The following is a 22,096-nucleotide window of genomic DNA, read 5'->3' as shown; positions in this document are numbered from 1 at the left end:
AAGGAAAAACAAAGCATGCCTCGGCCTCCCCGATCCCCTTTTTTATTTTTATTTTAATTTTTAATTTTGTTTTTCCCTGCTATGTAGATATATTATTATCGACGGAGTACGCCGCCGTCAGGGCTCCTGCATAGTATCTAGATAGTTACATACTGATGCCCAATTCCAGACAATCCGCCATTCCTTCCTTTTTCCGCTCCACCTTAAATAGCACGGACTGATCTATCCACCCCCTTGGGTCCAGAATTTCATCCAGAAAATTCTCGTCGTCCATTAATCCGACCCGTGCAGAGCAGATCGTTCTCCCTGCTGCGGCACGTGATTGCGCCGACACCACGGCCGGGGTACTAGTAGACACTACCTTATGCACAAGAGGTAATACACCAAGCCTTCCCCCCCCCCCCGAATGCGTTCTTCTAACTATCGTTTGCTTTTTGTGTTCAACCATCCGGGTCATCTTCCCTCCTCAGCCTATCCCCATTCCTCCTTGCTCCTCCGTCATCTACCGTCCCCGTCGAGGCATGCCACGTCCGCGGCCTCCTCCAAGGGCCCGCTGGGCAGCACCCGGCGGCAGGCCCCGTGTTGGTGCCTGAGCTTGGGCCGACTCTTCGTTCTCTGTGTAGGAAAAGAAAGGATCCGTCGGTCAGTCTAACGAACACTATGGGCTTTAGGGGTTCAACTAGGTCGCGGGGTACTCACTAATAGTCTCGTCCACGCTCAAGATCAAGCATGCGGCCTCCACAGCCGCCTGGATGGCGTTCACCTTGACCAAGCTGGGCTCCCACACAAACGCGGCCATGTTGTCCCGGACGCCCTCGTGATCAAAGTCCACACCCGCCCAGGTGTTGCCCTTGCGGTGCTCCACGCGCAGCCGGTTCAGAATGTCCGTCGCATCAAAGCCGGCGTTATCGCACAGCTGGCGAGGGATCACCTCGAGCGCCTTGGCGAACGCCTTGACAACCGCCTGCTGCTTGTGGGGCACGTTGCGGTCCGCGAAGCCGTGCATGAAGCTCGACAGCTCCATCTCGGTAGCACCACCACCCGCGACAATGGTCGTGTGGCGGAGAGCGCGCTTAACGATCATGATAGCGTCGTGCAGACTGCGCTCAACTTCGGCGATGAACTGCTCCGCTCCACCACGCAGCACCAGTGTGCAGGTCTTGGCGGCGGGGCACTCGGAGAAGAGGTTGAAACGCTCACCACCGATCTGGCGCTCCTCGAACGTACCGCAAGTACCCAGGTGACGTTCCTGGATGTCGCTGCAGGTCGACTGCGTAGCCGCTCCGGTCGCTTGGCAAACCCGGTCCATATCATCGGTCGCAACACGACCAGCGCAGAAGATGTCCCGATCCGCAAAGTATCTGTAAACAGGAAAACACGAGTCAGCATGTAATATGATTGTTGAATCTCTGCAAAGAAACATACTGCGTAGCCAAATCACCAATGGGCAGCTTGCTGAGAACAACCTTGGCGCCGGTCTTGTAGATAGCCTCAAGCTTGTTGTAAATGATCTGCCACTCGGCATCGACGATAGCCTGGTACTCCGACACATGCTCGACGCGCACCTCGGCGTTGTCCTTCTCGCTCTTCAACTCCAGCTCGACGTTCAGGCAGACGATCTTCGGGTCCTTGAAATACTTAGGCTGTTGTTCGAAACCGGCATAGGAGAAGGTCTTCTTGAAAGCGACACCGTTCACGAAAAGGGAATCCTGCAGACCACCACCAGTCACGCGCTTCACACCGATCAGCTTCTCGTTCAGGTCATCTTGGTCGAGCGACAGCACGGCGTCCACCACCACTAGAGTATTTTGTCAGCCTCCGCGTCCCATACCACATGCCACAATATGCAGAAGCCCCTTACTCTTGGTGAAGAAGTCCGAGTTCCGCTTGATAAGCTTGCTGTTCATCGCCGTTCCGGCCAGTCGGCGGAGCGTCTCGATCTTCTTTTCCACGCTTCCCGCAGCGTCAATCATGTCGATGGCGATCTCCTTGATCTTGTTGACGGCCATCGCACTACCCCTCCGCAGACCCTTAACGATCGTCTGTGCACTGACACCCTGCTCGACAAGTTCGCGGACTTCCTTCAATATCTCACCTGCGAGGACAACGACCGACGTTGTTCCATCACCCACTTCGGCATCTTGGGAGCGGGCAATATCCGTGAGAATGCGGGCGGCGGGGTGAACGATGTCCAGAAGCTAGATAAACAAGTGATAGTCAGTATAACTGCAAGAGAATGAAGAAAAAAGCCAGCGATGCTAAAGGTGGCATCCGATAGACGCACCTTCATCACTGTGGCTCCATCGTTGGTGATGGTCTGCTTGCCGTTGCCGTCCACCAGCAACAGGTCCCCTCCATAGGGACCGAGGGTGCTCTTGATCGTGGATTGCACGGCAACACAGGCATTGATGTTGGAGATGATCTGGCCCTTGCCCTGGGAGGTATCGGTGCCTGATCACGACGAAACATCAAGAGAGTCAGCAAACCTCAGCGATACACACAGATGGGATGCAATGCAATGCGGGCGGGTGACGGACCCTCCTTGAGCACGATGATCGTGGGTGCTTGGCCGGCGAAGGCCATTTTGAAGAGATTAGTTCAGGGAGGAACGGCGGAGAAGAGTGGGGTATGTGAGGCAGAGGACAAGGAACAGGAGAAAGATGCGATCGTGGCCCTGAATGTCCCAGCTGGTCGGAGGTCAATAACGCTCTCGACCAAAATTTCCCCGAGCTTCTTTGGGATCGAAACTCCCAGTGCTGAGGCGGTGACCAATCATGCCGCGCCCCGCAACCCTACCTGTTGCTCCCCTCCCCCTCGATGGCTCGCTCAGGAGATCTTTGGTATAGCATTCTTCTTATCATGTATTAAAATTCCTCTTCATCTTTTTTTGGTGGGCATGAGCCGTTTGCTCATTCGGAATGCCGTGGTAATTCACGTTCCAGGGGCGCTCATGCTCTCTACTTCTCATTCAAACCCCACCAGATGTCGATTCCAAGTGCTACTGTCTATTTATACTCTATTCGAGAAGACAGAACTGAGCGTCTATATGTAGCTCTGCCTTATCATAGATAACATTGTACAACATTCGACGTTCAGAGTTCTGTCCTGCTCCATGATCTCCTTTTGCTAGTGCAGCTGAGGGTTCCCGTTCCTCTGGGTGGTTGGCCGCAGAAGTATATAATGTCGACTGGGGTGAATTGTTCCAGTTGTGCACCTACCAAAGCTAATTACAGGTAGCATTAATTGCTATAACTGGATACACAATATATTGGTAATAGAATATAACTAACCAAGACTGCTGTTTTGTCAGTCTTTGAAATCTAGGCATTGCTTGGATCTCCACTACTATGCTAACCATGATAGCCACTTGTTCATAAATACCCGGGCATAAACTGGTAACGTTGCAGATACAAGACAGTATCGACATAGAGATTGAATATAAGGAGGTGCAAATTAAGTACTTTTATTTTCGCTGAAAGAGTCATATCCACCGGAATTAGATGTGGTTTCCTGCCCCCATGTTCGGCTAAATGGACGACGCATGTTTAGCGCATGTTGTTCGAAATGACAATTCAATGACAGCTGAATCTAGATTCTAGGTAAGTAAGTACTAGCACCCACAGCCATGTAACTCATCTGCGAGTGTGGAGGGTGCCATGAAGAGCCATCGAGTAGATTTCCAGAAAGGCGAGAGCGATGCATGACCGAATTAACCAAACGGGCTCAGCTGGAGGGGCCCAGCTGAGGTCGATCATCTAGCCCATAAACTGCGAATAGACTGCCGATCCACCCAATTATTTGAGCGATTAATATATGCATAGTGCTTTGAGCAACGACACCGGAAAGTGTGCAGGTCCAGCCCCAAGTCTCAAGGGAACACAATGACGACAGTCCTGGCTGTCTGCTAGCCATTCACAGTCGCATTGGTCTTGATTACCTCGAAGAGTCGACTTGAGAACAACATTATCTGCGGTCATTAATCAAGGATTAGCACTAGTACCGGCAAAACGTTTTGGAGGAAGGTAGACGTACCTATGGCCAGGAGATGGAAAGTAAAAGATACGATCACGGACATGATTTGACTAAGTCTCCTGCTGATGATCGATGGAAGTAGTAGTGAATCTGAATTAAGTACCGATCTGAGTGCTCATTTCTCAGTCAAAAGCTGCGGGGTTCTTGATACTGAAATTTGTAGAAGGTGTCTATATATCGAAGTACTTGTTGGCTCTCGCCTCATGCCGTCATGTCTCTCAAATTCATCATTCGTCCGAATCAAATGATGTTTTCTCTTCTGACCAGACTTCCAGATAGAAATTCCACGCATATCTAAAACATTCTCAGGTGTAGGCAGCCATCTCCCAGAATTATGAGGAGCTTGAATATGGGAAACCCACCTGCTAGTCGGGTGCCTAAAATGGGGTTGTCGTGTAACTGAAGAATGGCATGCAACGACAAGGGCAAAACGAGAGCAGGCACCTATGGTGCACCTGAAGGACCTGGGTTGATTTTCTGGTCCCCTTGGCCTTTCCCTATGAGGGCTATCTTGACATTTTGAAGTACCGTCATTGCCAGTTCGATGAAGTAAGTCGATGCATACCGATCAGGTGATCGAGGCACGTGGTCGACGCATTCGGCTGCTCTCCCACATTTGTCTCTTGTAGGATTCTCATAGTACTATAAGTGCTACTAGAATCATTCTAATTATCATATTCTAGTTTTCATTAAACCACCAAGATCTACTCTGGCCCTTTCCCTTTGTAGACACCCTCTATTACTACGCAGACATGACGACCAAGGATCTCCCTCAGTATTACCCTAATACCTTAACCCCTCTAGAGATAGATCAACAGTCCTTGACAGACACCCTCAAGGCATTACAAGTTGCTGTTAATCGTGGGGCTAATCTACTGCAAGAAGGCTGTCCTCCTCAGCACGACTGGGGGGAAACATACAACACGGGCTGTTATGTGGGATTTCCAGGTATGTCTATGCCTCCCGCCAGCCCACATTGCTGTCGATCATGTCATAAGCTCCACTGGACCTATCCTAATAAGCCTTGCTATTTCAGGAATTGCTCTTGCCTTCCTTCGAGTGGACCATCAAATCAAGGCGCTGAGCGATCGAGACGTCGGGCTTCCCCTTGATTTTCGCAGGCTTGCGAGTGAGCGGATCCTATCCCATGGGCCGGAGGTGCCATTATTTCCCGAGAGAGTATCCCCCTTTGGCTCTTCTAGCGTGCTAGTGGGGCCATTACTGCGAATTCTTGCAGCTGCGCAATCAGGCGCAGCGATTTCGGAAGCCGATATTGAATGTCTTCGAAATGTCGTGCAGGTGGCCCTCAGCAATAGCCACATGCTGCCCCATGGTACTCAGCTGACTGGCACCGACGAAGTCTTGTATGGTCGGGCGGGACTCTTATGGGTTGTACTCAGCATTAGAGCCCACAGGTATGACGAGCAGACCGCAGGCCTTCTGGCGTCCGTTCTTGAATCTGTTCCAAAGATTGTCGACGCGATTGTTGAAGGAGGACTCCAAGGCAGAAAGGACTACACAAAGAAACATGGGGAGAAGGATGCGCTGCCGTTGATGTGGCACTGGCATGAAGACCGGTACGGCCTAGGAGCGTAAGTATTCATTTCAGCGCCCAATGCTGTGCTGAGTAGCATAATGTCGATTCTGACATCTTAATTAGGGTACACGGAATGTGTATGTTCAGCCCATGCGAGGAAGTACCTATGACCTGCTCTACTGACAACTTGTAGCCGGCATACTTGCAGCCCTCCTTGCCTGCAATCCAGAAGAGCTACACGATGGCGCTTCGCGCAATTATTTGCCCCTGATAGCGGACACCATCACAAACCTCTGCAAAATATGCATTTCCAATAACGGGCACCTCCCAACGAACCTTCCTGACCGTGGGCCTTCATCCCATCGCTCCTCTCCTCTTGTCCAAATTTGCCATGGTAGTCCTGGCATCCTAGCTCTTATGGCAAGCGCCAGAAGGAATATACCCTTGGTATCTGACTATTGGCAGCCCGAGTGGGATATGGCAATTCGCCTGGCGAGTGAGCGGGTCTGGGAGGAAGGGCTACTCTCCAAAGGGGGTGGAATCTGTCATGGTATTACCGGTAATGCTTGGGCCCTGTTGCTTCTTCATGACAGCTTCCAGTACGATAAGGAAGAGATGGAGACCGCTAAGCGCAACTATATGGGACGAGCGCAGACCACCAATACGGCGGTAGTGGAGAGCGGGCTCACCGGTGACTATTTCCTGTCAAGAGCGCTGTCACTCATGCTGCACGCGCGGGAGACACCTCCTTACCATAACCCGACCTCGCCAGCCTCTAACATCTATCGACTGCCAGATCATCCATTCTCCCTTACAGAGGGTCTGGCGGGTGTTGTCTGCGCGTGGGCAGATGCATGTGTTACTGTTCAGATGAGACTGCGAGACATGCTGCTACAGAGAAAATGGCCAGACAGCGATTCGTCTTTGAAGACAGACCCAACATTCAAAGACCTTGAAAGCTTGCGATTAGGAATCCCGACCCTTGCCTACCACCGAGCCACGGCATTGCCTTGAGATATGGAATGAAACAGGAGATCAGTTGAGCCAGAAATGACCAGAAAGACTGTAGGGACGGCAGTGTATTTGGACAGCCCATATAAATGTGGGCTAAGCGCAAAGGAAATAACGTCTTCCATATTAAAGAAAACCAGAATCTTAGGACACCAAACGCCACGCTGATCAAACGAAGGTATCATCGCAACACGATGGAAAATCAATATCATGTCATGTCGGTCATGCAGTCGCTGCTTAATAAAGAGTAAACCCCGAGCGATACATGGGCGGTTGACCCGGAATCTCAGTTCTGTACTCGACGCGTTTGGGCAAGTAATTCCCGTGCGGTGCTTCCACAGCAACCCTCCATCGACGCCAGCAGTTTGATAGCTGGTGGTGTCTGTCCCCACAGAATGTACAGTGCATCCGCACTGGGCGTTGATCGGGCTGACTGTAGCTTTGATCCCTCGAGGTTTGCTCTCGCTCGCGGCGCATCTGTTCAATCACGTAGTCGTTGATTTCCTCTTGACTTGGTCTCTTGGCGTGTCCCCGGACGCTTCCAGTGCGACTACGGAATTGCCCATCTTGGTCCATCTGTCGGACAACAAACGCGTTGATCTCGTCTTGCGTGGGGGCGTGGGATTCATGCGAAGTCTTCGAGGGAGATGCGGCCTCTACCCTGGAAGTACCATTGCCGCTCCATACACGCCTTCCCCGCCGCTTACGGATCCTCTCATGGTCCACGGCCAAGTCGGTTAGCTCTTGAAAGGTGATTTGGTCCGCTGGATTGGGGGTGTTCATTCGACGATCTCGCAGCATGGCAGAGGCCCAATCACTCCACTCCGGGCAGTCCTTGAGCTTGGTGAGGAACATCAGGTTGATCTGCGAATCGGGGATGTAGGATTCGTCGTCGATATGGGTAAGCCCTTCTCGGACCGCCTGAAGAAGTGCGGCGAAATCGGCGACCGTGTCGGACTTCATTGGATCAAGATCCATGAATTCCTCGACTTGGTGCATCCTGCGAATATTGCGCTGCCATGGCTCCATTGTGACCTATGGAGCAAAGGCGAGAAGAAGCTGAGATGGGGAAGATGAGAAGAGGCCAGTCGGACGAAGCGCTTCTGTCGGCGTCGTTTTATTTGCCGGCGCGTGTTTGGCTGCTGCTGGCCGTCGGAGCGGGGGATGACGTCAGACACAGCGGTTCTCCGTACAATACGCTGACAGCCTTACTACTATCTTCTTCTGCTTCTTCTTCTTTTCGGGAGGGCCACTCGTTCATCTGACCATCTCATCTATCTATCTAGTATCTACTGTCAAATAATCTATGGGATCTTCTGGGCCCTATGGATCCTTCGGACCTTCCCCGCCCCATCGCGACGTGTGGTGGCACCGTGGCAGTGCCCGACGCCCGTCAGCAGTCCAGCACACTTGAGCACGCTTGGGGGGCCGTTTTGTCTTAGCGCCCCGTGGGACAAACATCCAGTTCAAATGGTCAATCGCCCCATTCATTCTTCTTTTCGATGTGTTGCAGCAGAACGGCCCCTGATAAATCATTAGCCCTCCCTGGGTGAAGGTCTAAGCCCACCCTAGCCTGGTGAACGCTGTACCACTACCACGTACGATCGTGACGATGGATACTGTACCGCCATCTTACCAGAGCGCCACAACCAGAGACGCATGGTCGATTATAGCCCAGTACATTCCTTCGAGCGACCTCTGTGCAGCAGTCTCGGTGTGTCGGAGATGGCATGACGTTTTTATGCCATTTCTGTGGGGTGACCCGGCCTCTCACTTCGGAACTGATAACGATGCGGTTTATGGTAAGACTCGAACAGTGTTTTGAGGAGATCGTTTGGTGCTGACCTTGGCTCATCACCCTAGTCGCCCTGACAAGGTTCAGGAGGACACTAAAATATGCCCGACTCGAGGTTCGGATACTCACCCATACGCTGCACCTGCCGCCTGCTCTCTCGGAGATCTATGGGGGTCCACGGCCCGAGTGGTTAAGAGAGATTCTGGAATCGCTACCTTGCCTCCAATCCCTGATGGTCTCGAAGCTGCCATTTTTTGACCACAATGCCATGACCGCTCTCAAAGGATGTGGCTCACCGGGGGGAACTGACACGGCTTCCGAGACCTATAATGTCCGTCTACTACTGGCGGATAGGGAGCCCAACACAACCTCACAGGGTATTGCGGAGACACTCTTACGCTTCCCGGGTTTAATCTATCTCGATCTCTCCTATACCACCCCTGCGCGGGATCGTATAGTTCTTTCATCTCTATCTCAGTTGGAACATCTCCAGGTGCTCAAATTACGAGGTATTGGCCTAAAAGATAATGACGCCGAGTTTCTAGCCAATGCTATTGGGCGTAGAGTCCGCTTTCTAGATCTGCGCAATAACTTTCTTACTGACATGTCTATCCGATCTTTGTTGCAAGCATCCTTTCTACCGCCAGGTGCAGAGGATGGCCCACGGAGAGGACCATCTGGATCCCCTATGCGTTCGCCGCATTCAAGACCGCTGCTCTCCAACCGGAGGTTTCTCAGCCACCCTCCTCTAGATGAGGAAGTTCTGAAAGCTTTAACACAGCCACTGACAGGCCGCTCTTGGGTTGAGGACCTATCGCAGGTAGGCATAACGCATCTCTATATTGCGGACAATCCCATCTCAGTGGAAGGAGCCGCAAGCCTTTTGGCATCATCTCGACTTCATGCCCTAGATGTGGGGACCGTTGACACTGTCGAGTCTATTAGCAGTAGGCAGCATCCCCTCAGCTCACCTCAGGATGACGCCCATGAGCTCCCTGGCGCTGAGAAGTTGATACCTATCCTGGGCACCACAGCCAAAGACAACCTTACCTATTTCAGAGCCCATCATGCCATCTGTACAGTTGACGGACCGTCAAAGGAGCCTGTAACATTGGATATGTTGCTCCCGGAGCTTCCAGCTGGAAATGAGAGTGAAGTACCTCGAGAAGCGGAGTTAGGGACCAATCATGAGATCTATGAAATGCCCTCAAACGAAGCCGCTGTTTTTGAGCTTCCCGGTACACCCGTTCCGCAACCATCGAACTGGCCGTCTCGGTCTAGTGAGGGCGTTCGAAAACCAATTATCTATGAAGATGAACCGTTACCTGATCGGCGACGAGGCTCCGTTTTCGCCCCCGAGGTGGTCGAGACAGACCAAGTCAGCCATGAAGATGGGCGGGACGATACTCATGTCACCCGCTTGCCTCATGACGTCTCAATTTCGAGCATCTCGAGCATTCCCAGCATCACGCTGGATACCGTGGGCTCAATACCGCAATGCTCTTCTCCCTTATCAGCGGAAGATCCTCGGGCCCAGAAAATCCAGGAATTGCTTGCCAAGCGGCCAAAAAGTCTTCCTCGACGTGATAGCAGAGGGAGCTATTTTCCATACCTGCATCCCTCTCATGTCCCTCATCTTGAGACCATGGTTTTGACTGACGTCCCGTCCCACGTACCTACCAATTCTCCCATCTTGGCATCTTTAATCCGATTCATAACCGCCTGCTCAAATGAAGCATTACTTGCAACACTCCAAGCGGGATCGGACTATTCCCTCCCACCCGGTCGAGCTCGAGCCAGAGCTGAACAGGAACGAGTCAGGTCTCTGTTTGCTCTTCGCCGCTTGGTGCTGGAGATCACACCCAGTGATCGGACCCAGAAATTGTCCCGATGGACTCCAGCCAGCTACCGCACAGGCGCTTCGAAATCAAGTACAGGAGACCGAGATTCTGAAAACTTGTGGTCGGCAGCAATAGGCGACTTCAGCTTTTTTGGGGAAGAGGAGTGTGGGGTGCCCGATGCTTATTCAGGGAAATACTTCCCTATAGCTGCCTTGAATGAGAAGGTGACGTTGATACCAGAAGATGATGATCCATGCCGTACAGGGCTTTCGGAGCCAGATATAGCGTCTTCACCGTCTATGCTTCGTCCAGGTCCACTGCCCTCGCAATCAAACTTCTTTGATCCCGCGGCCACACCTAGGGGCATGCGCTCGCACAGCCCATTCCAAGACCAAGGTGGAGAATCAGGGGCACCACGGAAGGAGATAGTACCGGATGTTGATCTCGTCGCCGCATTGGCGTCCTTCCGACGCACTAAAAAGGCAGAGTATGAAGACATGGTGAGGGGCGATCGGGAAAGACGTAACACTGTATCCTCTCGCTTCTCTCCCCCTGTGTCGTCATTTCAAACATTCTCGCCGTCGCCAAGCCTGAGCTCGCTGGCGGCGACACCAGGGCCTCCTTTATCCATTGCTCAATACTTGGAGGGGCATTGGAAAGGAGAAGTGAAAATTGTCCGGAACGCAGCGCCGAAAGGACGAAGTGGGGTGGTAGATATGTATGGGAATTACTTTGAGAAGGGCTATTTATACCCATGACGGAGCATCTAGAACGCCGGCATCCATGACTAGTGATTAGAAGATATCGACAAACGGCATTGCTCACATCGTCGTAATTAACAAGACTTGGTAAACTATGATGGGATCATGTCATTCCATTTTTCATTAGATCTAATCGAGTTCCCTTGAATGCCATGGTAAGTCAAGGAGATCAATACCGGGCCCGAGAACTTCAAGCAAACGAAGCGATCCCCCAGCACGTCAACATCCGTCCACGAATGGCAGGTCTGTTCTGTTTCCTATTACCTTTGGGCGGGACACCTGAAGCTTAGAATTTCGTTATTTGTTTCTGATATAGATTTCGTCTCTCCAGCCCACCGGCGAAACCAGGAAACCTTTTTTGCTTTTCAAATCAACCCCGAAACTGAAACCCGTTCATTCCATTTAATCCGTGTAAAGAAGTCTGTTTCAACAACACAAAAGAAAAATATCAAGAAGCAACAGTTAAGGCCCCTAAACTAATTCCATTTTCTTTCTCTTTTGGTTATTCCTTCCTTACATAGCCTTGGCGGCCTGAGGGGGGTTCAGCTTCTTGCCATCCTTGTTGTACCTGATACGAGGAGGGGGAGCACGGTTGCGGCGACCTTCGCGGGAACGGACACTGGAAGAGAACCGGTCAGCTTATGGATTCTTGTTCGGGGGTACATTTTGCGATGATGGTCGAGATGGTCATCATGTCATGGGTGGTCATGGTGGGTGGGTCGCGTACCGAACGATCTTGCCGTGGATAGCGCAGGAGACGCAGTACTGCAGCTTCAGGTACATCTTGGGGACGGCGTAGTCGGTGAAGACGGAGGCGTCCGAGATATCACCTGTAGATGGGAAGGAACACGAGTCAGTCCGGAGTTGTCATATTTCACGCAATTGGTTGAATGCCGTTCACTCGTGCATCGCGCTGTCGCTATCGCCCTTTTGTCTTTCCCTTGTCGCAGTCGACCACATTCCACTTCAATCCTTTGCAGACACGTCCCCACTTCCCAACTCTTTTCGGAACGAACAACAGACAGCGCGCGCGGACGGATTCGGCAAACTCAGATCAACGATGGAGGATCGTGGAACGTACGGATGGCAGCGGACTCAACCATGTTGCGGATGGTGAATCTCTTGATGGCCTTGTCCTTGGGAGTGCAGCGAGCGCAGTTGGAGCAGCGCACGGGCTTGACGTGGCCGCGGCCGTTCTTGTTACGACCGCTATAGACTGGTTAGTTTTGGACCTTTTTGATTTGCTGATTCCATGATTTCATGATTCGCTTTGAATTTCGCGGTCCTTCTTCTTGATAATTCTAACCCCAATACAACACACTGTACGGTAGCCGGGCCTTTTCTGCGGCAAGTATATGGCGGTCCCGTCGGTGTCACATTTTAGGTGTGCGTAGTTGTATATAGGGCATGGATGGGTGGGATAGGAAAGGGTTCGGTCTTACTTGTTCGCCCTCTTCTTGACCATCTTGACGGATTTCTCTGCAGCGACAGGTCAGAGAATGTGAGTCAGGGAATAGGGGATGGGAGGTTGTTGCGTACTTGGCTGTCGGGTTTGGTTGTCGTAAAGGCTCCGGAGACGCTCTCGGGATGAGGTTGTGTCGGGTTTGTGTGGTAGCCCTATGCCCTTAAGCGAGCTGGGTCACGGGATAAGTGGCCTCAGGTGTCCATGGTGGTTGATACCTGAGGCAGCCGAAGGGGGGGGGTGCCGTAGAAAGTGGAAAGTGGGAAGTGGGAAAGTGGGCTGTGGAGGGTGGCCTGACCGCCTGCCTTGGAGGCTCAGAGGAAACATTGGATGATCCATTCACGTGCCCTGCATGAAAACGGCCTAGTGCGCAGGACCTTCCCGACCCAAAGTTACGGTACACCAATACGGTATTCTGTTTACTCACGGATTGAGGGGGCGGCTTGTATCTAAGTGGTCCCCGTCCCCGTCTGCCTCTCCCTGAAACCCGTCATTAACCAGCAAATAGTTCGGCCAGGCTAAACCTCTTGGGAACCCCCTGGTTGCCGTATCTTTCTCGTCCGGTCGTCCAGATCATCGTGCTGTGTCTTTCTTCCTCAGTTCCTCATCCTGTTCCTTGCGTGGCGTGTCTCTGTTCAACCCGCTCCTCAGACCTCGTTTGTCCCCCCCGGGTGTCTGCATTCCACCGCTCCGTGGCATTCTCCGCTCTCTCTTGACCGGTTCGTGAAACACAGACCTGCCAGCCTACCAGGTCCGCCATTCCGGTTCGGCGCCATGTCATCCACACCCACTTTTAAAGGAACCATTAGCCACAAGACTGTCGGTAGAGGCAGGCTGCCCGACTTTGACAGTCACATTCCTCGTCCTCGCCCCGACACTTCCTCCACGATTAACACCCCCCAGACTGCCTCCAGCGACATTGGGAGTTCCACCATGAGTGCCGCCAGCAGCCGTCAGAGGCAAAACCAGTCCAAGCGCGATGAGGTATGACACGCTTTTCCCCGTTCGGGTTCCAACTGCTCCAGACGAAAAGGAGGTGAACAGAAAAAAATTCAAAAAGTCTTGGGCAAAAAATTGCACCCTCTTTTCGAAGCCCTGATCACTCAATGCCTGCCATTGAATCTTCTAACACCATCTACTAGGCTATTCGTCGAAAATTGGAGGCCGACCTCAACAAAAAGAGACATGTCCCGGCACGAGCAAACCGCTCCCGCAAAGCTCCCCCCGGTACCGTCCTCGCCTTGAAGCCTAGCCAGGCTCTCCAGATCAAGCCCAACACCTCCATTGCCGAAGCCGCCCAATTGATGGCCGCGAAGAGGGAGGACTGTGTGCTTGTGACGGACGATGATGATCGCATCGCTGGTATCTTCACCGCTAAGGACCTCGCGTTCCGCGTGGTCGGCGCGGGCCTGAAGGCTCGAGAAATCACTGTGGCCGAGATTATGACCAAGAACCCTCTGTGCGCGAGAACGGATACCAGTGCTACCGATGCCCTTGACCTCATGGTTCGGAAAGGCTTCAGACATTTGCCGGTTATGGACGAGAACCAGGATATTTCGGGTGTTCTCGATATCACAAAGTGCTTTTACGATGCGATGGAAAAGTTGGAGCGTGCATACAGCTCATCTCGGAAACTCTACGATGCATTGGAGGGTGTTCAGACCGAACTCGGCTCCAGCCAGCCCCAACAGATCATCCAATATGTGGAAGCGCTACGAAGCAAGATGTCCGGCCCGACGCTTGAGTCCGTTTTGGATGGCATGCCCCCGACCACGGTCTCCGTTCGCACAACCGTCCGAGATGCGGCGGCCCTGATGAAGGAACACCATACCACTGCTCTGCTCGTGCAGGACCAGGGATCCATCACCGGTATCTTCACCAGTAAAGATATCGTGCTGCGTGTCATTGCTCCCGGACTCGACCCCGCGACTTGCAGTGTCGTCCGTGTGATGACCCCTCACCCCGATTTCGCTCCCAGCGACATGAGTATCCAGGCTGCGCTCCGGAAGATGCACGGTCAGTAACCCCGACCTATGTCTACACCTCTGGACAAGCGACTAACCCTAGAATGATTAGACGGACACTACCTGAACCTGCCCGTGATGAACGATGCGGGTGAGATTGTGGGCATGGTGGATGTGCTCAAGCTTACATACGCCACTCTGGAACAGGTCAGTACCAACATATTCTCATCACAGGATCAGGAACAAGTCTGACGTCGATCAGATCAACACCATGCAGTCTCATGATGACGAGGGCCCGGCATGGAACAAGTTTTGGCTGTCGATGGACCACGAGTCCGATTCCATGGTCTCTGGAAGCCAGCAGCCCGCGCAGCGGTCAGTACTAAGCCCTGAGTCTCCCAAGGCTAGTTATGACGCCCGAGACAGCGTTCTTCCGAACGAATCCGCTTCTCACCATGGCGGAGACGAGCACTCTGAGTACCACGTGGACCCGCACCACAACGAACACGCCCCATTCCCCTTCAAGTTCAAGGCTCCCAGCGGCCGTGTGCACCGCGTGAACGTCGTTCCCTCTGCCGGCATTGCTGAGCTTGTTGCTCAAGTCTCCGCCAAATTGGGTCTTGAGGTGGAGGCTGTCGGAGGTGCCCCCAGCTGCGATGAGGGCAAGCTCAGCAACACGGGCTACGCTCTTAGCTATATGGACAACGAGGGTGACACCGTGTCCATCACCACGGACCAAGATCTGATAGACGCCGTCAGCCTGTCGCACATGTCGCACCGGGACAAGGTCGATCTCTTCGTCCACGATCCTACGCAGCCTCCCATTCCTGCTACTGTCGAGCCCCAACCGGCCCCAGCCCGGCCTGTCGAGGAGAAGAGCTCTGTTTCGGAAGAACAGTTCGAGGAGGAGCCCCTGGTGGCGAATCCGCGGGCCCAGTCCTTCCATGCGCACCAACCCGAGGAGCCGTTCATTGCCGGTGTGCCCAACGAGTTGCTGCTTCCGGGAGCGATCGTGACGCTGGCCGCCGTCATTGCGGGAGTGTTCATCCTGAGCCGGGCCACTTCCCGGTGAGCTGTGGTCGCGATGAACGAAGCCAGCGCGTTTGTATCTATTTCCTTGCTCGATGTCTCCTTCCGTGTCATATATCTGTACCCCCCAGAGCGTTTCGTTTGTGGTTGAGCTTTGTGGCTCTATTTTCCGTTTCTCATTGGTTAATCTCCTACCTGTGCTGGTGGTCCAGTCCTAATCCTGCATGCCTTTGTTCGGATACCGTTGTGTTAGTGAAAGCGTAGGTTTGCAATTGCATGTATGACTCTCATTTGGCCAGCGCACACATGATGATGGTTATGAATGGGGTGTATGATCTGGTAATAAAGCATGATAGATCATGATAGATCCTTTGGAAGCCAGTGAAGTAGAGAGAGTACCTCCATCTGTAGTTCAAGGTCCCTGGACCACTGCCGAATCCTGCGGCTGCCTGACTGCCTGAGACTTACCGGAAACGGGCTAGGGCAGCGGCCTTGGCGGGCTGGAAATTTTGGGGGGAATTTTGGGTTTTCTTATTGGGGCCTCGAGGTCGAAGAGGTGAAAGATTATCGAACTTCGCTCCCAAGAATTCCCCTCCCTCCCTCCCTCACCATCTATCGCTCTCGCTCTATCTCTATCCACGGCCCCCCTCCCCCCTCCCTCCCCTCCTGTTCACCCGCAGCTCCGTGTCCGGCTGCGATGCTGAGCTTGTTCTTCTCCCGCCTTGGTCTTGATTAACCAAACTTGTTGGTTCCTCCTTCTTTTCCTTTTTGTCAGGCCGGGCTGCCCGTTCATTGATTGACCTGTCTGGTTGGTGCCCATAGATACCGCCTCCCCCTCGACCGGTCAACTTATTTCTTTCCCCCACCAAACAAATTCTCAAGGGCGAAAAAAAGTCCCTTTCACCAACCACCCCCACACCCTACCCCCCCCGGGTTCACCGCTGAACCCGTGTCTCTCGTCACCGCGATTTTGGTGGTCTTCAGCTCGGGTTGATTGTTCGCTTTTGAGCCGTCAAAATGTCCCTGCTACCTCCCGAGGTCCACTCGGCGCTCTCGCAGCTGCTGCGCGCGCTGTCCACCCCCGACAACACGATCCGTGCCCAGGCGGAAGAACAGCTGAACAATGATTGGATTCAAAGCCGCCCGGATGTCCTGCTTATGGGCCTGGCCGAGCAGATCCAGGGTGCGGAGGATGTGCTAGTAAGTGACCTGCTGGGGATCTCCGGTGGGCCCTCAAGGCGTGGTCCAAGACATCAGAGATCAGCCCTGCAGACCACGCCGTTATCGCCAAACCGGTGGCCCCCGACGTTGCTCACGTCCATGTTCTCATCATTGGATCTCCCCAGACACGTTCCTTCTCCGCCGTCCTCTTTAGAAGAATCGCAACCAAGACACGAAAAGACCCCGTCTCGAACGAAGCCAAGGAGCTCTTCTCGACCCTCACTGGAGAACAAAGGTTGATCATCCGTCAGAAGCTGGTGACTTGCTTGACGAATGAGTCTGTCACAGATACCCGCAAGAAGATCGGCGATGCCGTGGCTGAGATTGCCAGACAGTACACCGATAATGGTATGCTCCATGGAGGACTCTCACGCGTGATGGATCTTATCAACCTGATTGTTGTGGCTTAGGCGACCAATGGCCCGAACTGCTCGGCGTTCTCTTCCAGGCTAGCCAGTCCCCCGACGCCGGCTTGCGCGAGGCCGCGTTCCGCATCTTCAACACCACTCCCGGAATCATCGAGAAGCCCCATGAGGAGGCCGTTGTCGGAGTGTTCAGCAAGGGTTTCAAGGATGATGTCGTCTCCGTATGTCGACCCCCTGCTGTTTAGGCCCAAGCCGCTGTTGACCGCCGTGTGTACAGGTGCGCATTGCCGCCATGGAGGCCTTCGCTTCGTTCTTCCGCTCGATCGCCAAGAAGTCTCAAACCAAGTTCTTCTCCCTGATGCCCGATCTGCTCAACATTCTACCTCCCTTGAAGGAATCGACCGAAAGCGATGAACTCTCGTCCGCCTTCTTGTCCCTGATCGAGTTAGCGGAAATATGCCCGAAGATGTTCAAGAGCATGTTCAACAACCTGGTCACGTTCAGCATCAGCGTGATTGCCGACAAGGACCTCAGCGACCAGGTCCGCCAGAACGCGCTGGAGCTGATGGCCACATTTGCCGACTATGCGCCCTCGATGTGCAAGAAGAACTCCGAGTTCGCCCAGCAGATGGTGACCCAGTGTCTCAGCTTGATGACTGACATCGGTATTGACGATGAAGATGCTTCCGAGTGGAATGCATCGGAGGATGTAAGTGGTCCCTTCCTCCCTGCGTTCTACATGACTGCCCGTGTACTGACCTTTACCAGCTGGACCTGGAGGAAAGTGATCTCAACCACGTGGCCGGTGAGCAGTGCATGGACCGCCTGGCCAACAAGCTGGGTGGCCAGATTATCCTCCCGGCAACCTTCGCTTGGATCCCTCGCATGATGTCGTCCTCTGCCTGGCGCGATCGCCATGCCGCATTGATGGCCATATCCGCCATCTCGGAGGGCTGCCGCGATCTGATGGTCGGCGAGCTGGACCAGGTATTGCGACTGGTCGTGCCCGCTCTGCAAGACCCCCACCCGCGCGTGCGGTACGCCGGTTGCAACGCTCTGGGCCAGATGAGCACCGATTTCGCCGGTACGATGCAAGAGAAGTATCACGCGGTTGTGCTGACCAACATCATCCCCGTGCTCAACAGCACCGAGCCCCGCGTCCAGGCGCACGCGGCCGCGGCCTTGGTCAACTTCTGTGAGGAGGCCGAGAGAAAGGTGCTGGAGCCGTACCTGGGTGATCTTCTGCAGCACCTGCTACTGCTGCTGCGCAGCCCGAAGCGCTACGTGCAGGAGCAAGCCCTTTCCACGATCGCCACGATCGCCGATTCTGCGGAGAACGCCTTCGAGCAGTACTATGATACCCTGATGCCCCTGCTGTTCAACGTCTTGAAGGAGGAACAGTCAAAGGAGTACCGTCTGCTTCGCGCGAAGGCGATGGAGTGTGCCACGCTGATTGCTTTGGCGGTCGGCAAGGAGAAGATGGGCCAGGATGCGCTGAACCTGGTGCAGCTGCTGGGCAACATCCAACAGAACATTGTCGACGCGGACGACCCGCAATCGCAGTACCTGCTCCACTGCTGGGGCCGTATGTGCCGGGTGCTCGGCCAGGACTTCGTTCCTTACCTTCCCGGAGTGATGCCACCCCTGTTGACGGTTGCGGCCGCCAAGGCTGACATCCAGCTGCTGGACGACGAGGACCAGATCGACCAGGTCGAGCAGGATGAGGGCTGGGAGCTCGTGCCGTTGAAGGGCAAGATCATTGGTATCAAGACCAGCGCATTGGAGGACAAGAACACCGCCATCGAGCTCATCACAATCTACGCTCAGATTCTGGAGGCTGCCTTTGAACCATATGTTCTAGAGACGATGGAGAAGATTGCAGTTCCGGGACTGGCGTTCTTCTTCCACGACCCTGTGCGGGTGTCATCTGCTAAGCTGATTCCCCAACTCCTTAACTCCTACAAGAAGGCCCACGGAGATCAGTCGGCTGGATTTGCTGGCATCTGGAACAAGGTGGCGGAGAAGATCATCGAAGTGCTGAGCGCCGAGCCCACTGTGGATACGCTGGCAGAGATGTACCAATGCTTCTACGAGTCGGTGGAGGTGGTGGGCCAGAACTGCCTGACCCAGCAGCACATGCAGGCATTCATCGAGTCAGCCAAGTCGACGTTGGAGGACTACCAGCTCCGTGTGAAGGCGCGTCTCGAGGACCGGGCGGAGGCGGACGATGGCGAGGACGACAACCTCGACTACGAGTACGCGATTGAGGATGATCAGAACCTGCTCAGCGACATGAACAAGGCCTTCCACACGATCTTCAAGAACCAGGGTACGACGTTCCTGCCGGCGTGGGAACAGCTGATGGCGTTCTACGATGCATTCATCACCAGTCAGGACCCGACGCAGCGGCAATGGGCGCTGTGCATCATGGACGACGTGCTCGAGTTCTGCGGCCCGGAGTCCTGGAACTACAAGGACCACATCATGCAGCCGCTGGCAGCGGGCCTGCAGGACCCCAACGCGGCGAACCGGCAAGCGGCTGCCTACGGTGTGGGTGTGGCGGCGCAGAAGGGCGGCGCAGCGTGGGGCGACTTTGTGGCGGCCAGCATCCCCAGCCTCTTCCAGGTGACGCAGATCAACCAGGCCCGCAGCGAGGAGCACGTCTTTGCGACGGAGAACGCATCGGCCAGTATCGCTAAAATCCTTCACTACAACGCCAGCAAGGTGCAAAACGCGGCCGATATTGTGGCCAACTGGATCGGCACCCTGCCGATCACCTTTGACGAGGAGGCGGCTCCGTACGCCTATTCCTTCCTTGCACAGCTGATTGATCAGTGAGTACCCTCCTCCCCCTGGGGACCCCTCCCCTCTGTCCGACACAGCTCATTTCATACTAACCTGCTCCAGACAAAACCCAGTGGTTCTCTCCAACGCCGACAAGGTATTCGGACACATTGTGGCGGCGCTCGAGGCCGAGACGCTGCAAGGACAGACGGCTGCACGTGTGGCTGCATCGGCAAAGCAGCTTGTAGCCGCAACTGGTTTCAACCCAGAACAGATCCTAGCGGGAGTCAACCCGGACAACCAGGCAGCGGTGCGCAGCTACTTCCAGTAAAGTGGAAGGACTGGTGCTGGACCTTGGCATGAGTTGAACGAGATGCAACGACAATCACTCTTATAAGAAGGATATGGAACCAACAATAAGGATATGGACTATGGGGTTTCTTTTACCGGGGTATAGCGGTGTCATGATGCGGCCGCAGTCAGGACCATAATAAGCCATACATATATGCATACATATATTCCATCTTTACAGCTGAACTCCACTTTACATAGAAGAGAGAGATCGAGGGAAGAAACAGGCGGGGGGAATACTTATTCCACCACCATCTCCAAAATCTCCAACACCTGCTCCTTCTCAACCAACGGCACCGGATTTGACCGACACCATCGATCCAAAAGACTATTCTCCGCCAGGCCATCGAGGTTGTTACGTCCCACCCCCACTTCTTTTAATGTTCGCGGTAGCCCTAGTTCCCGGATGATGGCATCGAGGACGTCGCCTAGGTCTGCCTTTTCCACCCCTTCTGTATTATTCTTCTCGGGATGCCACTTCCGCACCACCGCCGTCACACCCTCCTGCCGTAGTAAGAACTCGCGCAACCTATCCTGGCGCTCGTTGTTGGCGCGGTGTTTGGCATTGTATTTGCATACAGAGGGGAGGAGGATACAGGATGTTTCACCGTGGGGGACGCCGAGGGGGCCGAGCTGTATTCGTATCTTAAGTTAGCGTATCTTATCCCCCTCTCTTTCCCCTTTGAACCAAGTAAAGGAGAATAGACTAAAAAGGAGGAGAATGTGGGGGAAAGAGGAAGAAATACCTGATGTCCAACCCCATGACTCGCCCCCAGCTGTACTGTCCCCTTCGAACAAGCAGCCATAGCATCCACCGAGCCCAGGGCACAATCCAATCTCGCCCCTAACCCTGCCTCTCCCTCTCCATCCAATTTACATCTCAGCAACCCCGGAACCAACAACCCCAACGCATGCAAGGCCAATTGATCCGTCTCAGAGGTCATCCCTTTCACCGCGCAATACGTCTCCACGCAGTGATCAACCGCCCGGATACCCGTACTGAGCCAGATCCGGGCCGGCGTAGTGTGGGTTAGGGCTGGATCGAGGATGATGAGTTCGGGTCCGCGCGTCGGAGACTGGAAGGAGTGTTTATGGGGTGCGGAGGTCGGGGAGGTGTCGTCGGTGGCACCGGCAAAGGGGGAGTATTCACCCGCGCTGAGGGAGGTGGGGATGGAGAGGATGGGGATTGTTGGGGGGTGGATGCTCGGGTTAGGGGATGGGGGTGTGGTGGACAGGGTGGAGAGGGCTTGGGAAGTCAGGGCGTTGTTGGAGAGGGCCTGTTGTTGTTAGTCTTGGGAATTGATGTGTAGTAGGAACGGGGTGTGGTGTTTGTAGGGTTGGTGCTAGTGGTGGGCTGGACGTGGTTGTAGTAGAGGAGAGGATATAGACGGAATTAGGGCAATGGCACATGGATTTACCAAGGCAACAACTTTCGCTGCATCCGTCAAACTGCCCCCGCCCAGGGTAATCAGCAGATCGACCTCTGCGGCTTTTGCTTCGTGCACAATCTCCAGCACCTCGGACCACAGCGTGTGGCTTTGCATCCCGATGCGCGTGCCCACCACCTTCTCCGGGCCCAGCGCGGTCGTGAGTCGGTCTAGAGCGTCCGTGTTGCGTGCTAGCGACCCCGAGCAGATGATGTGGACGCGCGATGCATGGAAGAGATCGTCCACATGGTGGGCGGCGGCATCGGGGAAGGGAATGCCGTAGGAGAGGAGTGGCCGGGGTCGGTCGGTGAAGGCGGGGCGGATGGTTTCGGTCATGGTTCTATCACGGTGAGGGAAACTGTGTGAAGGGGATGGAGAATGGGAGGATGAGGAGAGGAGAAGAGGAGGGAAAGGGGAAGCCTGTAGTTATTGAGAGGGATGTACCTTCCCCGTAGATATATCCGTAGTAGTACCTTCTCGATGGGGAAATGTGGGATGTGGGGCTGGCGGGGCGGA

The 22,096-nt window shown here is 54.1% G+C and overlaps 8 protein-coding genes across 8 annotated transcripts; 4 read left to right on the top strand and 4 right to left on the bottom strand.

Moving 5' to 3' along the window:
• Window positions 1–568: 568 nt before the first annotated feature.
• On the bottom strand, window positions 569–2,761 carry BO80DRAFT_162592 (chaperonin-containing T-complex subunit CCT7). The gene is made up of 5 exons (XM_025713869.1): window positions 2,538–2,761; window positions 2,285–2,451; window positions 1,862–2,198; window positions 1,426–1,798; window positions 569–1,361 (listed from the first exon to the last, which is right to left on the bottom strand). The coding sequence occupies exons 1-5, from the start codon at window positions 2,581–2,583 to the stop codon at window positions 680–682; spliced, it is 1,605 nt and encodes a 534-aa protein (XP_025572741.1). The 5' UTR covers window positions 2,584–2,761; the 3' UTR covers window positions 569–679.
• A 1,925-nt stretch (window positions 2,762–4,686) lies between these two features.
• BO80DRAFT_162528 (lanthionine synthetase C family protein) lies at window positions 4,687–6,700 on the top strand. Its single transcript, XM_025713867.1, has 4 exons — window positions 4,687–4,980; window positions 5,069–5,624; window positions 5,693–5,706; window positions 5,763–6,700. The coding sequence occupies exons 1-4, from the start codon at window positions 4,785–4,787 to the stop codon at window positions 6,581–6,583; spliced, it is 1,587 nt and encodes a 528-aa protein (XP_025572740.1). The 5' UTR covers window positions 4,687–4,784; the 3' UTR covers window positions 6,584–6,700.
• Window positions 6,701–6,817: 117 nt separating this feature from the next.
• On the bottom strand, window positions 6,818–7,609 carry BO80DRAFT_361643 (uncharacterized protein; the record flags this gene model as incomplete). Its single annotated transcript, XM_025716022.1, has 1 exon — window positions 6,818–7,609. One exon carries the CDS (start codon window positions 7,607–7,609, stop codon window positions 6,818–6,820), a length of 792 nt encoding a protein of 263 aa, XP_025572739.1.
• Window positions 7,610–7,901: 292 nt separating this feature from the next.
• Window positions 7,902–11,421, top strand: BO80DRAFT_162564 (leucine rich repeat domain protein). The gene is made up of 2 exons (XM_025713868.1): window positions 7,902–8,382; window positions 8,444–11,421. Exons 1-2 carry the CDS (start codon window positions 8,193–8,195, stop codon window positions 10,972–10,974), a joined length of 2,721 nt encoding a protein of 906 aa, XP_025572738.1. The 5' UTR covers window positions 7,902–8,192; the 3' UTR covers window positions 10,975–11,421.
• On the bottom strand, window positions 10,998–12,459 carry BO80DRAFT_427463 (40S ribosomal protein eS26). The gene is made up of 4 exons (XM_025720019.1): window positions 12,420–12,459; window positions 12,059–12,186; window positions 11,705–11,807; window positions 10,998–11,596 (listed from the first exon to the last, which is right to left on the bottom strand). Exons 1-4 carry the CDS (start codon window positions 12,440–12,442, stop codon window positions 11,491–11,493), a joined length of 360 nt encoding a protein of 119 aa, XP_025572737.1. The 5' UTR covers window positions 12,443–12,459; the 3' UTR covers window positions 10,998–11,490.
• Window positions 12,460–12,933: 474 nt separating this feature from the next.
• BO80DRAFT_427461 (CBS and PB1 domain protein) lies at window positions 12,934–15,814 on the top strand. Its single transcript, XM_025720018.1, has 4 exons — window positions 12,934–13,423; window positions 13,582–14,455; window positions 14,516–14,610; window positions 14,666–15,814. The coding sequence occupies exons 1-4, from the start codon at window positions 13,214–13,216 to the stop codon at window positions 15,473–15,475; spliced, it is 1,989 nt and encodes a 662-aa protein (XP_025572736.1). The 5' UTR covers window positions 12,934–13,213; the 3' UTR covers window positions 15,476–15,814.
• A 440-nt stretch (window positions 15,815–16,254) lies between these two features.
• On the top strand, window positions 16,255–20,478 carry BO80DRAFT_427460 (nuclear import receptor PSE1). Its single transcript, XM_025720017.1, has 6 exons — window positions 16,255–16,632; window positions 16,779–17,001; window positions 17,064–17,239; window positions 17,296–17,727; window positions 17,787–19,852; window positions 19,926–20,478. Exons 1-6 carry the CDS (start codon window positions 16,450–16,452, stop codon window positions 20,131–20,133), a joined length of 3,288 nt encoding a protein of 1,095 aa, XP_025572735.1. The 5' UTR covers window positions 16,255–16,449; the 3' UTR covers window positions 20,134–20,478.
• On the bottom strand, window positions 20,321–22,000 carry BO80DRAFT_427458 (iron-containing alcohol dehydrogenase). The gene is made up of 3 exons (XM_025720016.1): window positions 21,572–22,000; window positions 20,900–21,430; window positions 20,321–20,786 (listed from the first exon to the last, which is right to left on the bottom strand). The coding sequence occupies exons 1-3, from the start codon at window positions 21,914–21,916 to the stop codon at window positions 20,394–20,396; spliced, it is 1,269 nt and encodes a 422-aa protein (XP_025572734.1). The 5' UTR covers window positions 21,917–22,000; the 3' UTR covers window positions 20,321–20,393.
• Between the last annotated feature and the right edge of the window lie 96 nt (window positions 22,001–22,096).

The sequence above is a fragment of the Aspergillus ibericus genome (assembly GCF_003184845.1).
Source record: "Aspergillus ibericus CBS 121593 unplaced genomic scaffold BO80scaffold_36, whole genome shotgun sequence".
NCBI classification, from domain to species: Eukaryota; Fungi; Ascomycota; class Eurotiomycetes; order Eurotiales; family Aspergillaceae; genus Aspergillus; species Aspergillus ibericus.
This window is presented reverse-complemented; position numbering and strand designations above follow the sequence as displayed.

Bases quoted from the DNA above. Each gene is read 5' to 3' on its own strand.
- BO80DRAFT_162592 (XM_025713869.1), bottom strand. From the start codon at position 2,583: ATGGCCTTCGCCGGCCAAGCACCCACGATCATCGTGCTCAAGGAGG. The intron at 2,199-2,284 runs GTGCGTCTATCG...TTGTTTATCTAG, and splicing joins ATGGAGCCACAGTGATGAAG to CTTCTGGACATCGTTCACCC. The intron at 1,799-1,861 runs GTAAGGGGCTTC...AAAATACTCTAG, and splicing joins CTCGGACTTCTTCACCAAGA to TGGTGGTGGACGCCGTGCTG.
- BO80DRAFT_162528 (XM_025713867.1), top strand. From the start codon at position 4,785: ATGACGACCAAGGATCTCCCTCAGTATTACCCTAATACCTTAACCCCT. The intron at 4,981-5,068 runs GTATGTCTATGC...TTGCTATTTCAG, and splicing joins CTGTTATGTGGGATTTCCAG to GAATTGCTCTTGCCTTCCTT.
- BO80DRAFT_162564 (XM_025713868.1), top strand. From the start codon at position 8,193: ATGGATACTGTACCGCCATCTTACCAGAGCGCCACAACCAGAGACGCA. The intron at 8,383-8,443 runs GTAAGACTCGAA...TCATCACCCTAG, and splicing joins TGATAACGATGCGGTTTATG to TCGCCCTGACAAGGTTCAGG.
- BO80DRAFT_427463 (XM_025720019.1), bottom strand. From the start codon at position 12,442: ATGGTCAAGAAGAGGGCGAACAA. The intron at 11,808-12,058 runs GTACGTTCCACG...TCCCATCTACAG, and splicing joins GGTTGAGTCCGCTGCCATCC to GTGATATCTCGGACGCCTCC. The intron at 11,597-11,704 runs GTACGCGACCCA...GTTCTCTTCCAG, and splicing joins ATCCACGGCAAGATCGTTCG to TGTCCGTTCCCGCGAAGGTC.
- BO80DRAFT_427461 (XM_025720018.1), top strand. From the start codon at position 13,214: ATGTCATCCACACCCACTTTTAAAGGAACCATTAGCCACAAGACTGTC. The intron at 13,424-13,581 runs GTATGACACGCT...ACCATCTACTAG, and splicing joins ACCAGTCCAAGCGCGATGAG to GCTATTCGTCGAAAATTGGA. The intron at 14,611-14,665 runs GTCAGTACCAAC...GACGTCGATCAG, and splicing joins CATACGCCACTCTGGAACAG to ATCAACACCATGCAGTCTCA.
- BO80DRAFT_427460 (XM_025720017.1), top strand. From the start codon at position 16,450: ATGTCCCTGCTACCTCCCGAGGTCCACTCGGCGCTCTCGCAGCTGCTG. The intron at 17,728-17,786 runs GTAAGTGGTCCC...GACCTTTACCAG, and splicing joins AGTGGAATGCATCGGAGGAT to CTGGACCTGGAGGAAAGTGA. The intron at 19,853-19,925 runs GTGAGTACCCTC...AACCTGCTCCAG, and splicing joins CTTGCACAGCTGATTGATCA to ACAAAACCCAGTGGTTCTCT.
- BO80DRAFT_427458 (XM_025720016.1), bottom strand. From the start codon at position 21,916: ATGACCGAAACCATCCGCCCCGCCTTCACCGACCGACCCCGGCCACTC. The intron at 21,431-21,571 runs GTAAATCCATGT...TAACAACAACAG, and splicing joins CAGCGAAAGTTGTTGCCTTG to GCCCTCTCCAACAACGCCCT. The intron at 20,787-20,899 runs GTATTTCTTCCT...ATACGAATACAG, and splicing joins GTCATGGGGTTGGACATCAG to CTCGGCCCCCTCGGCGTCCC.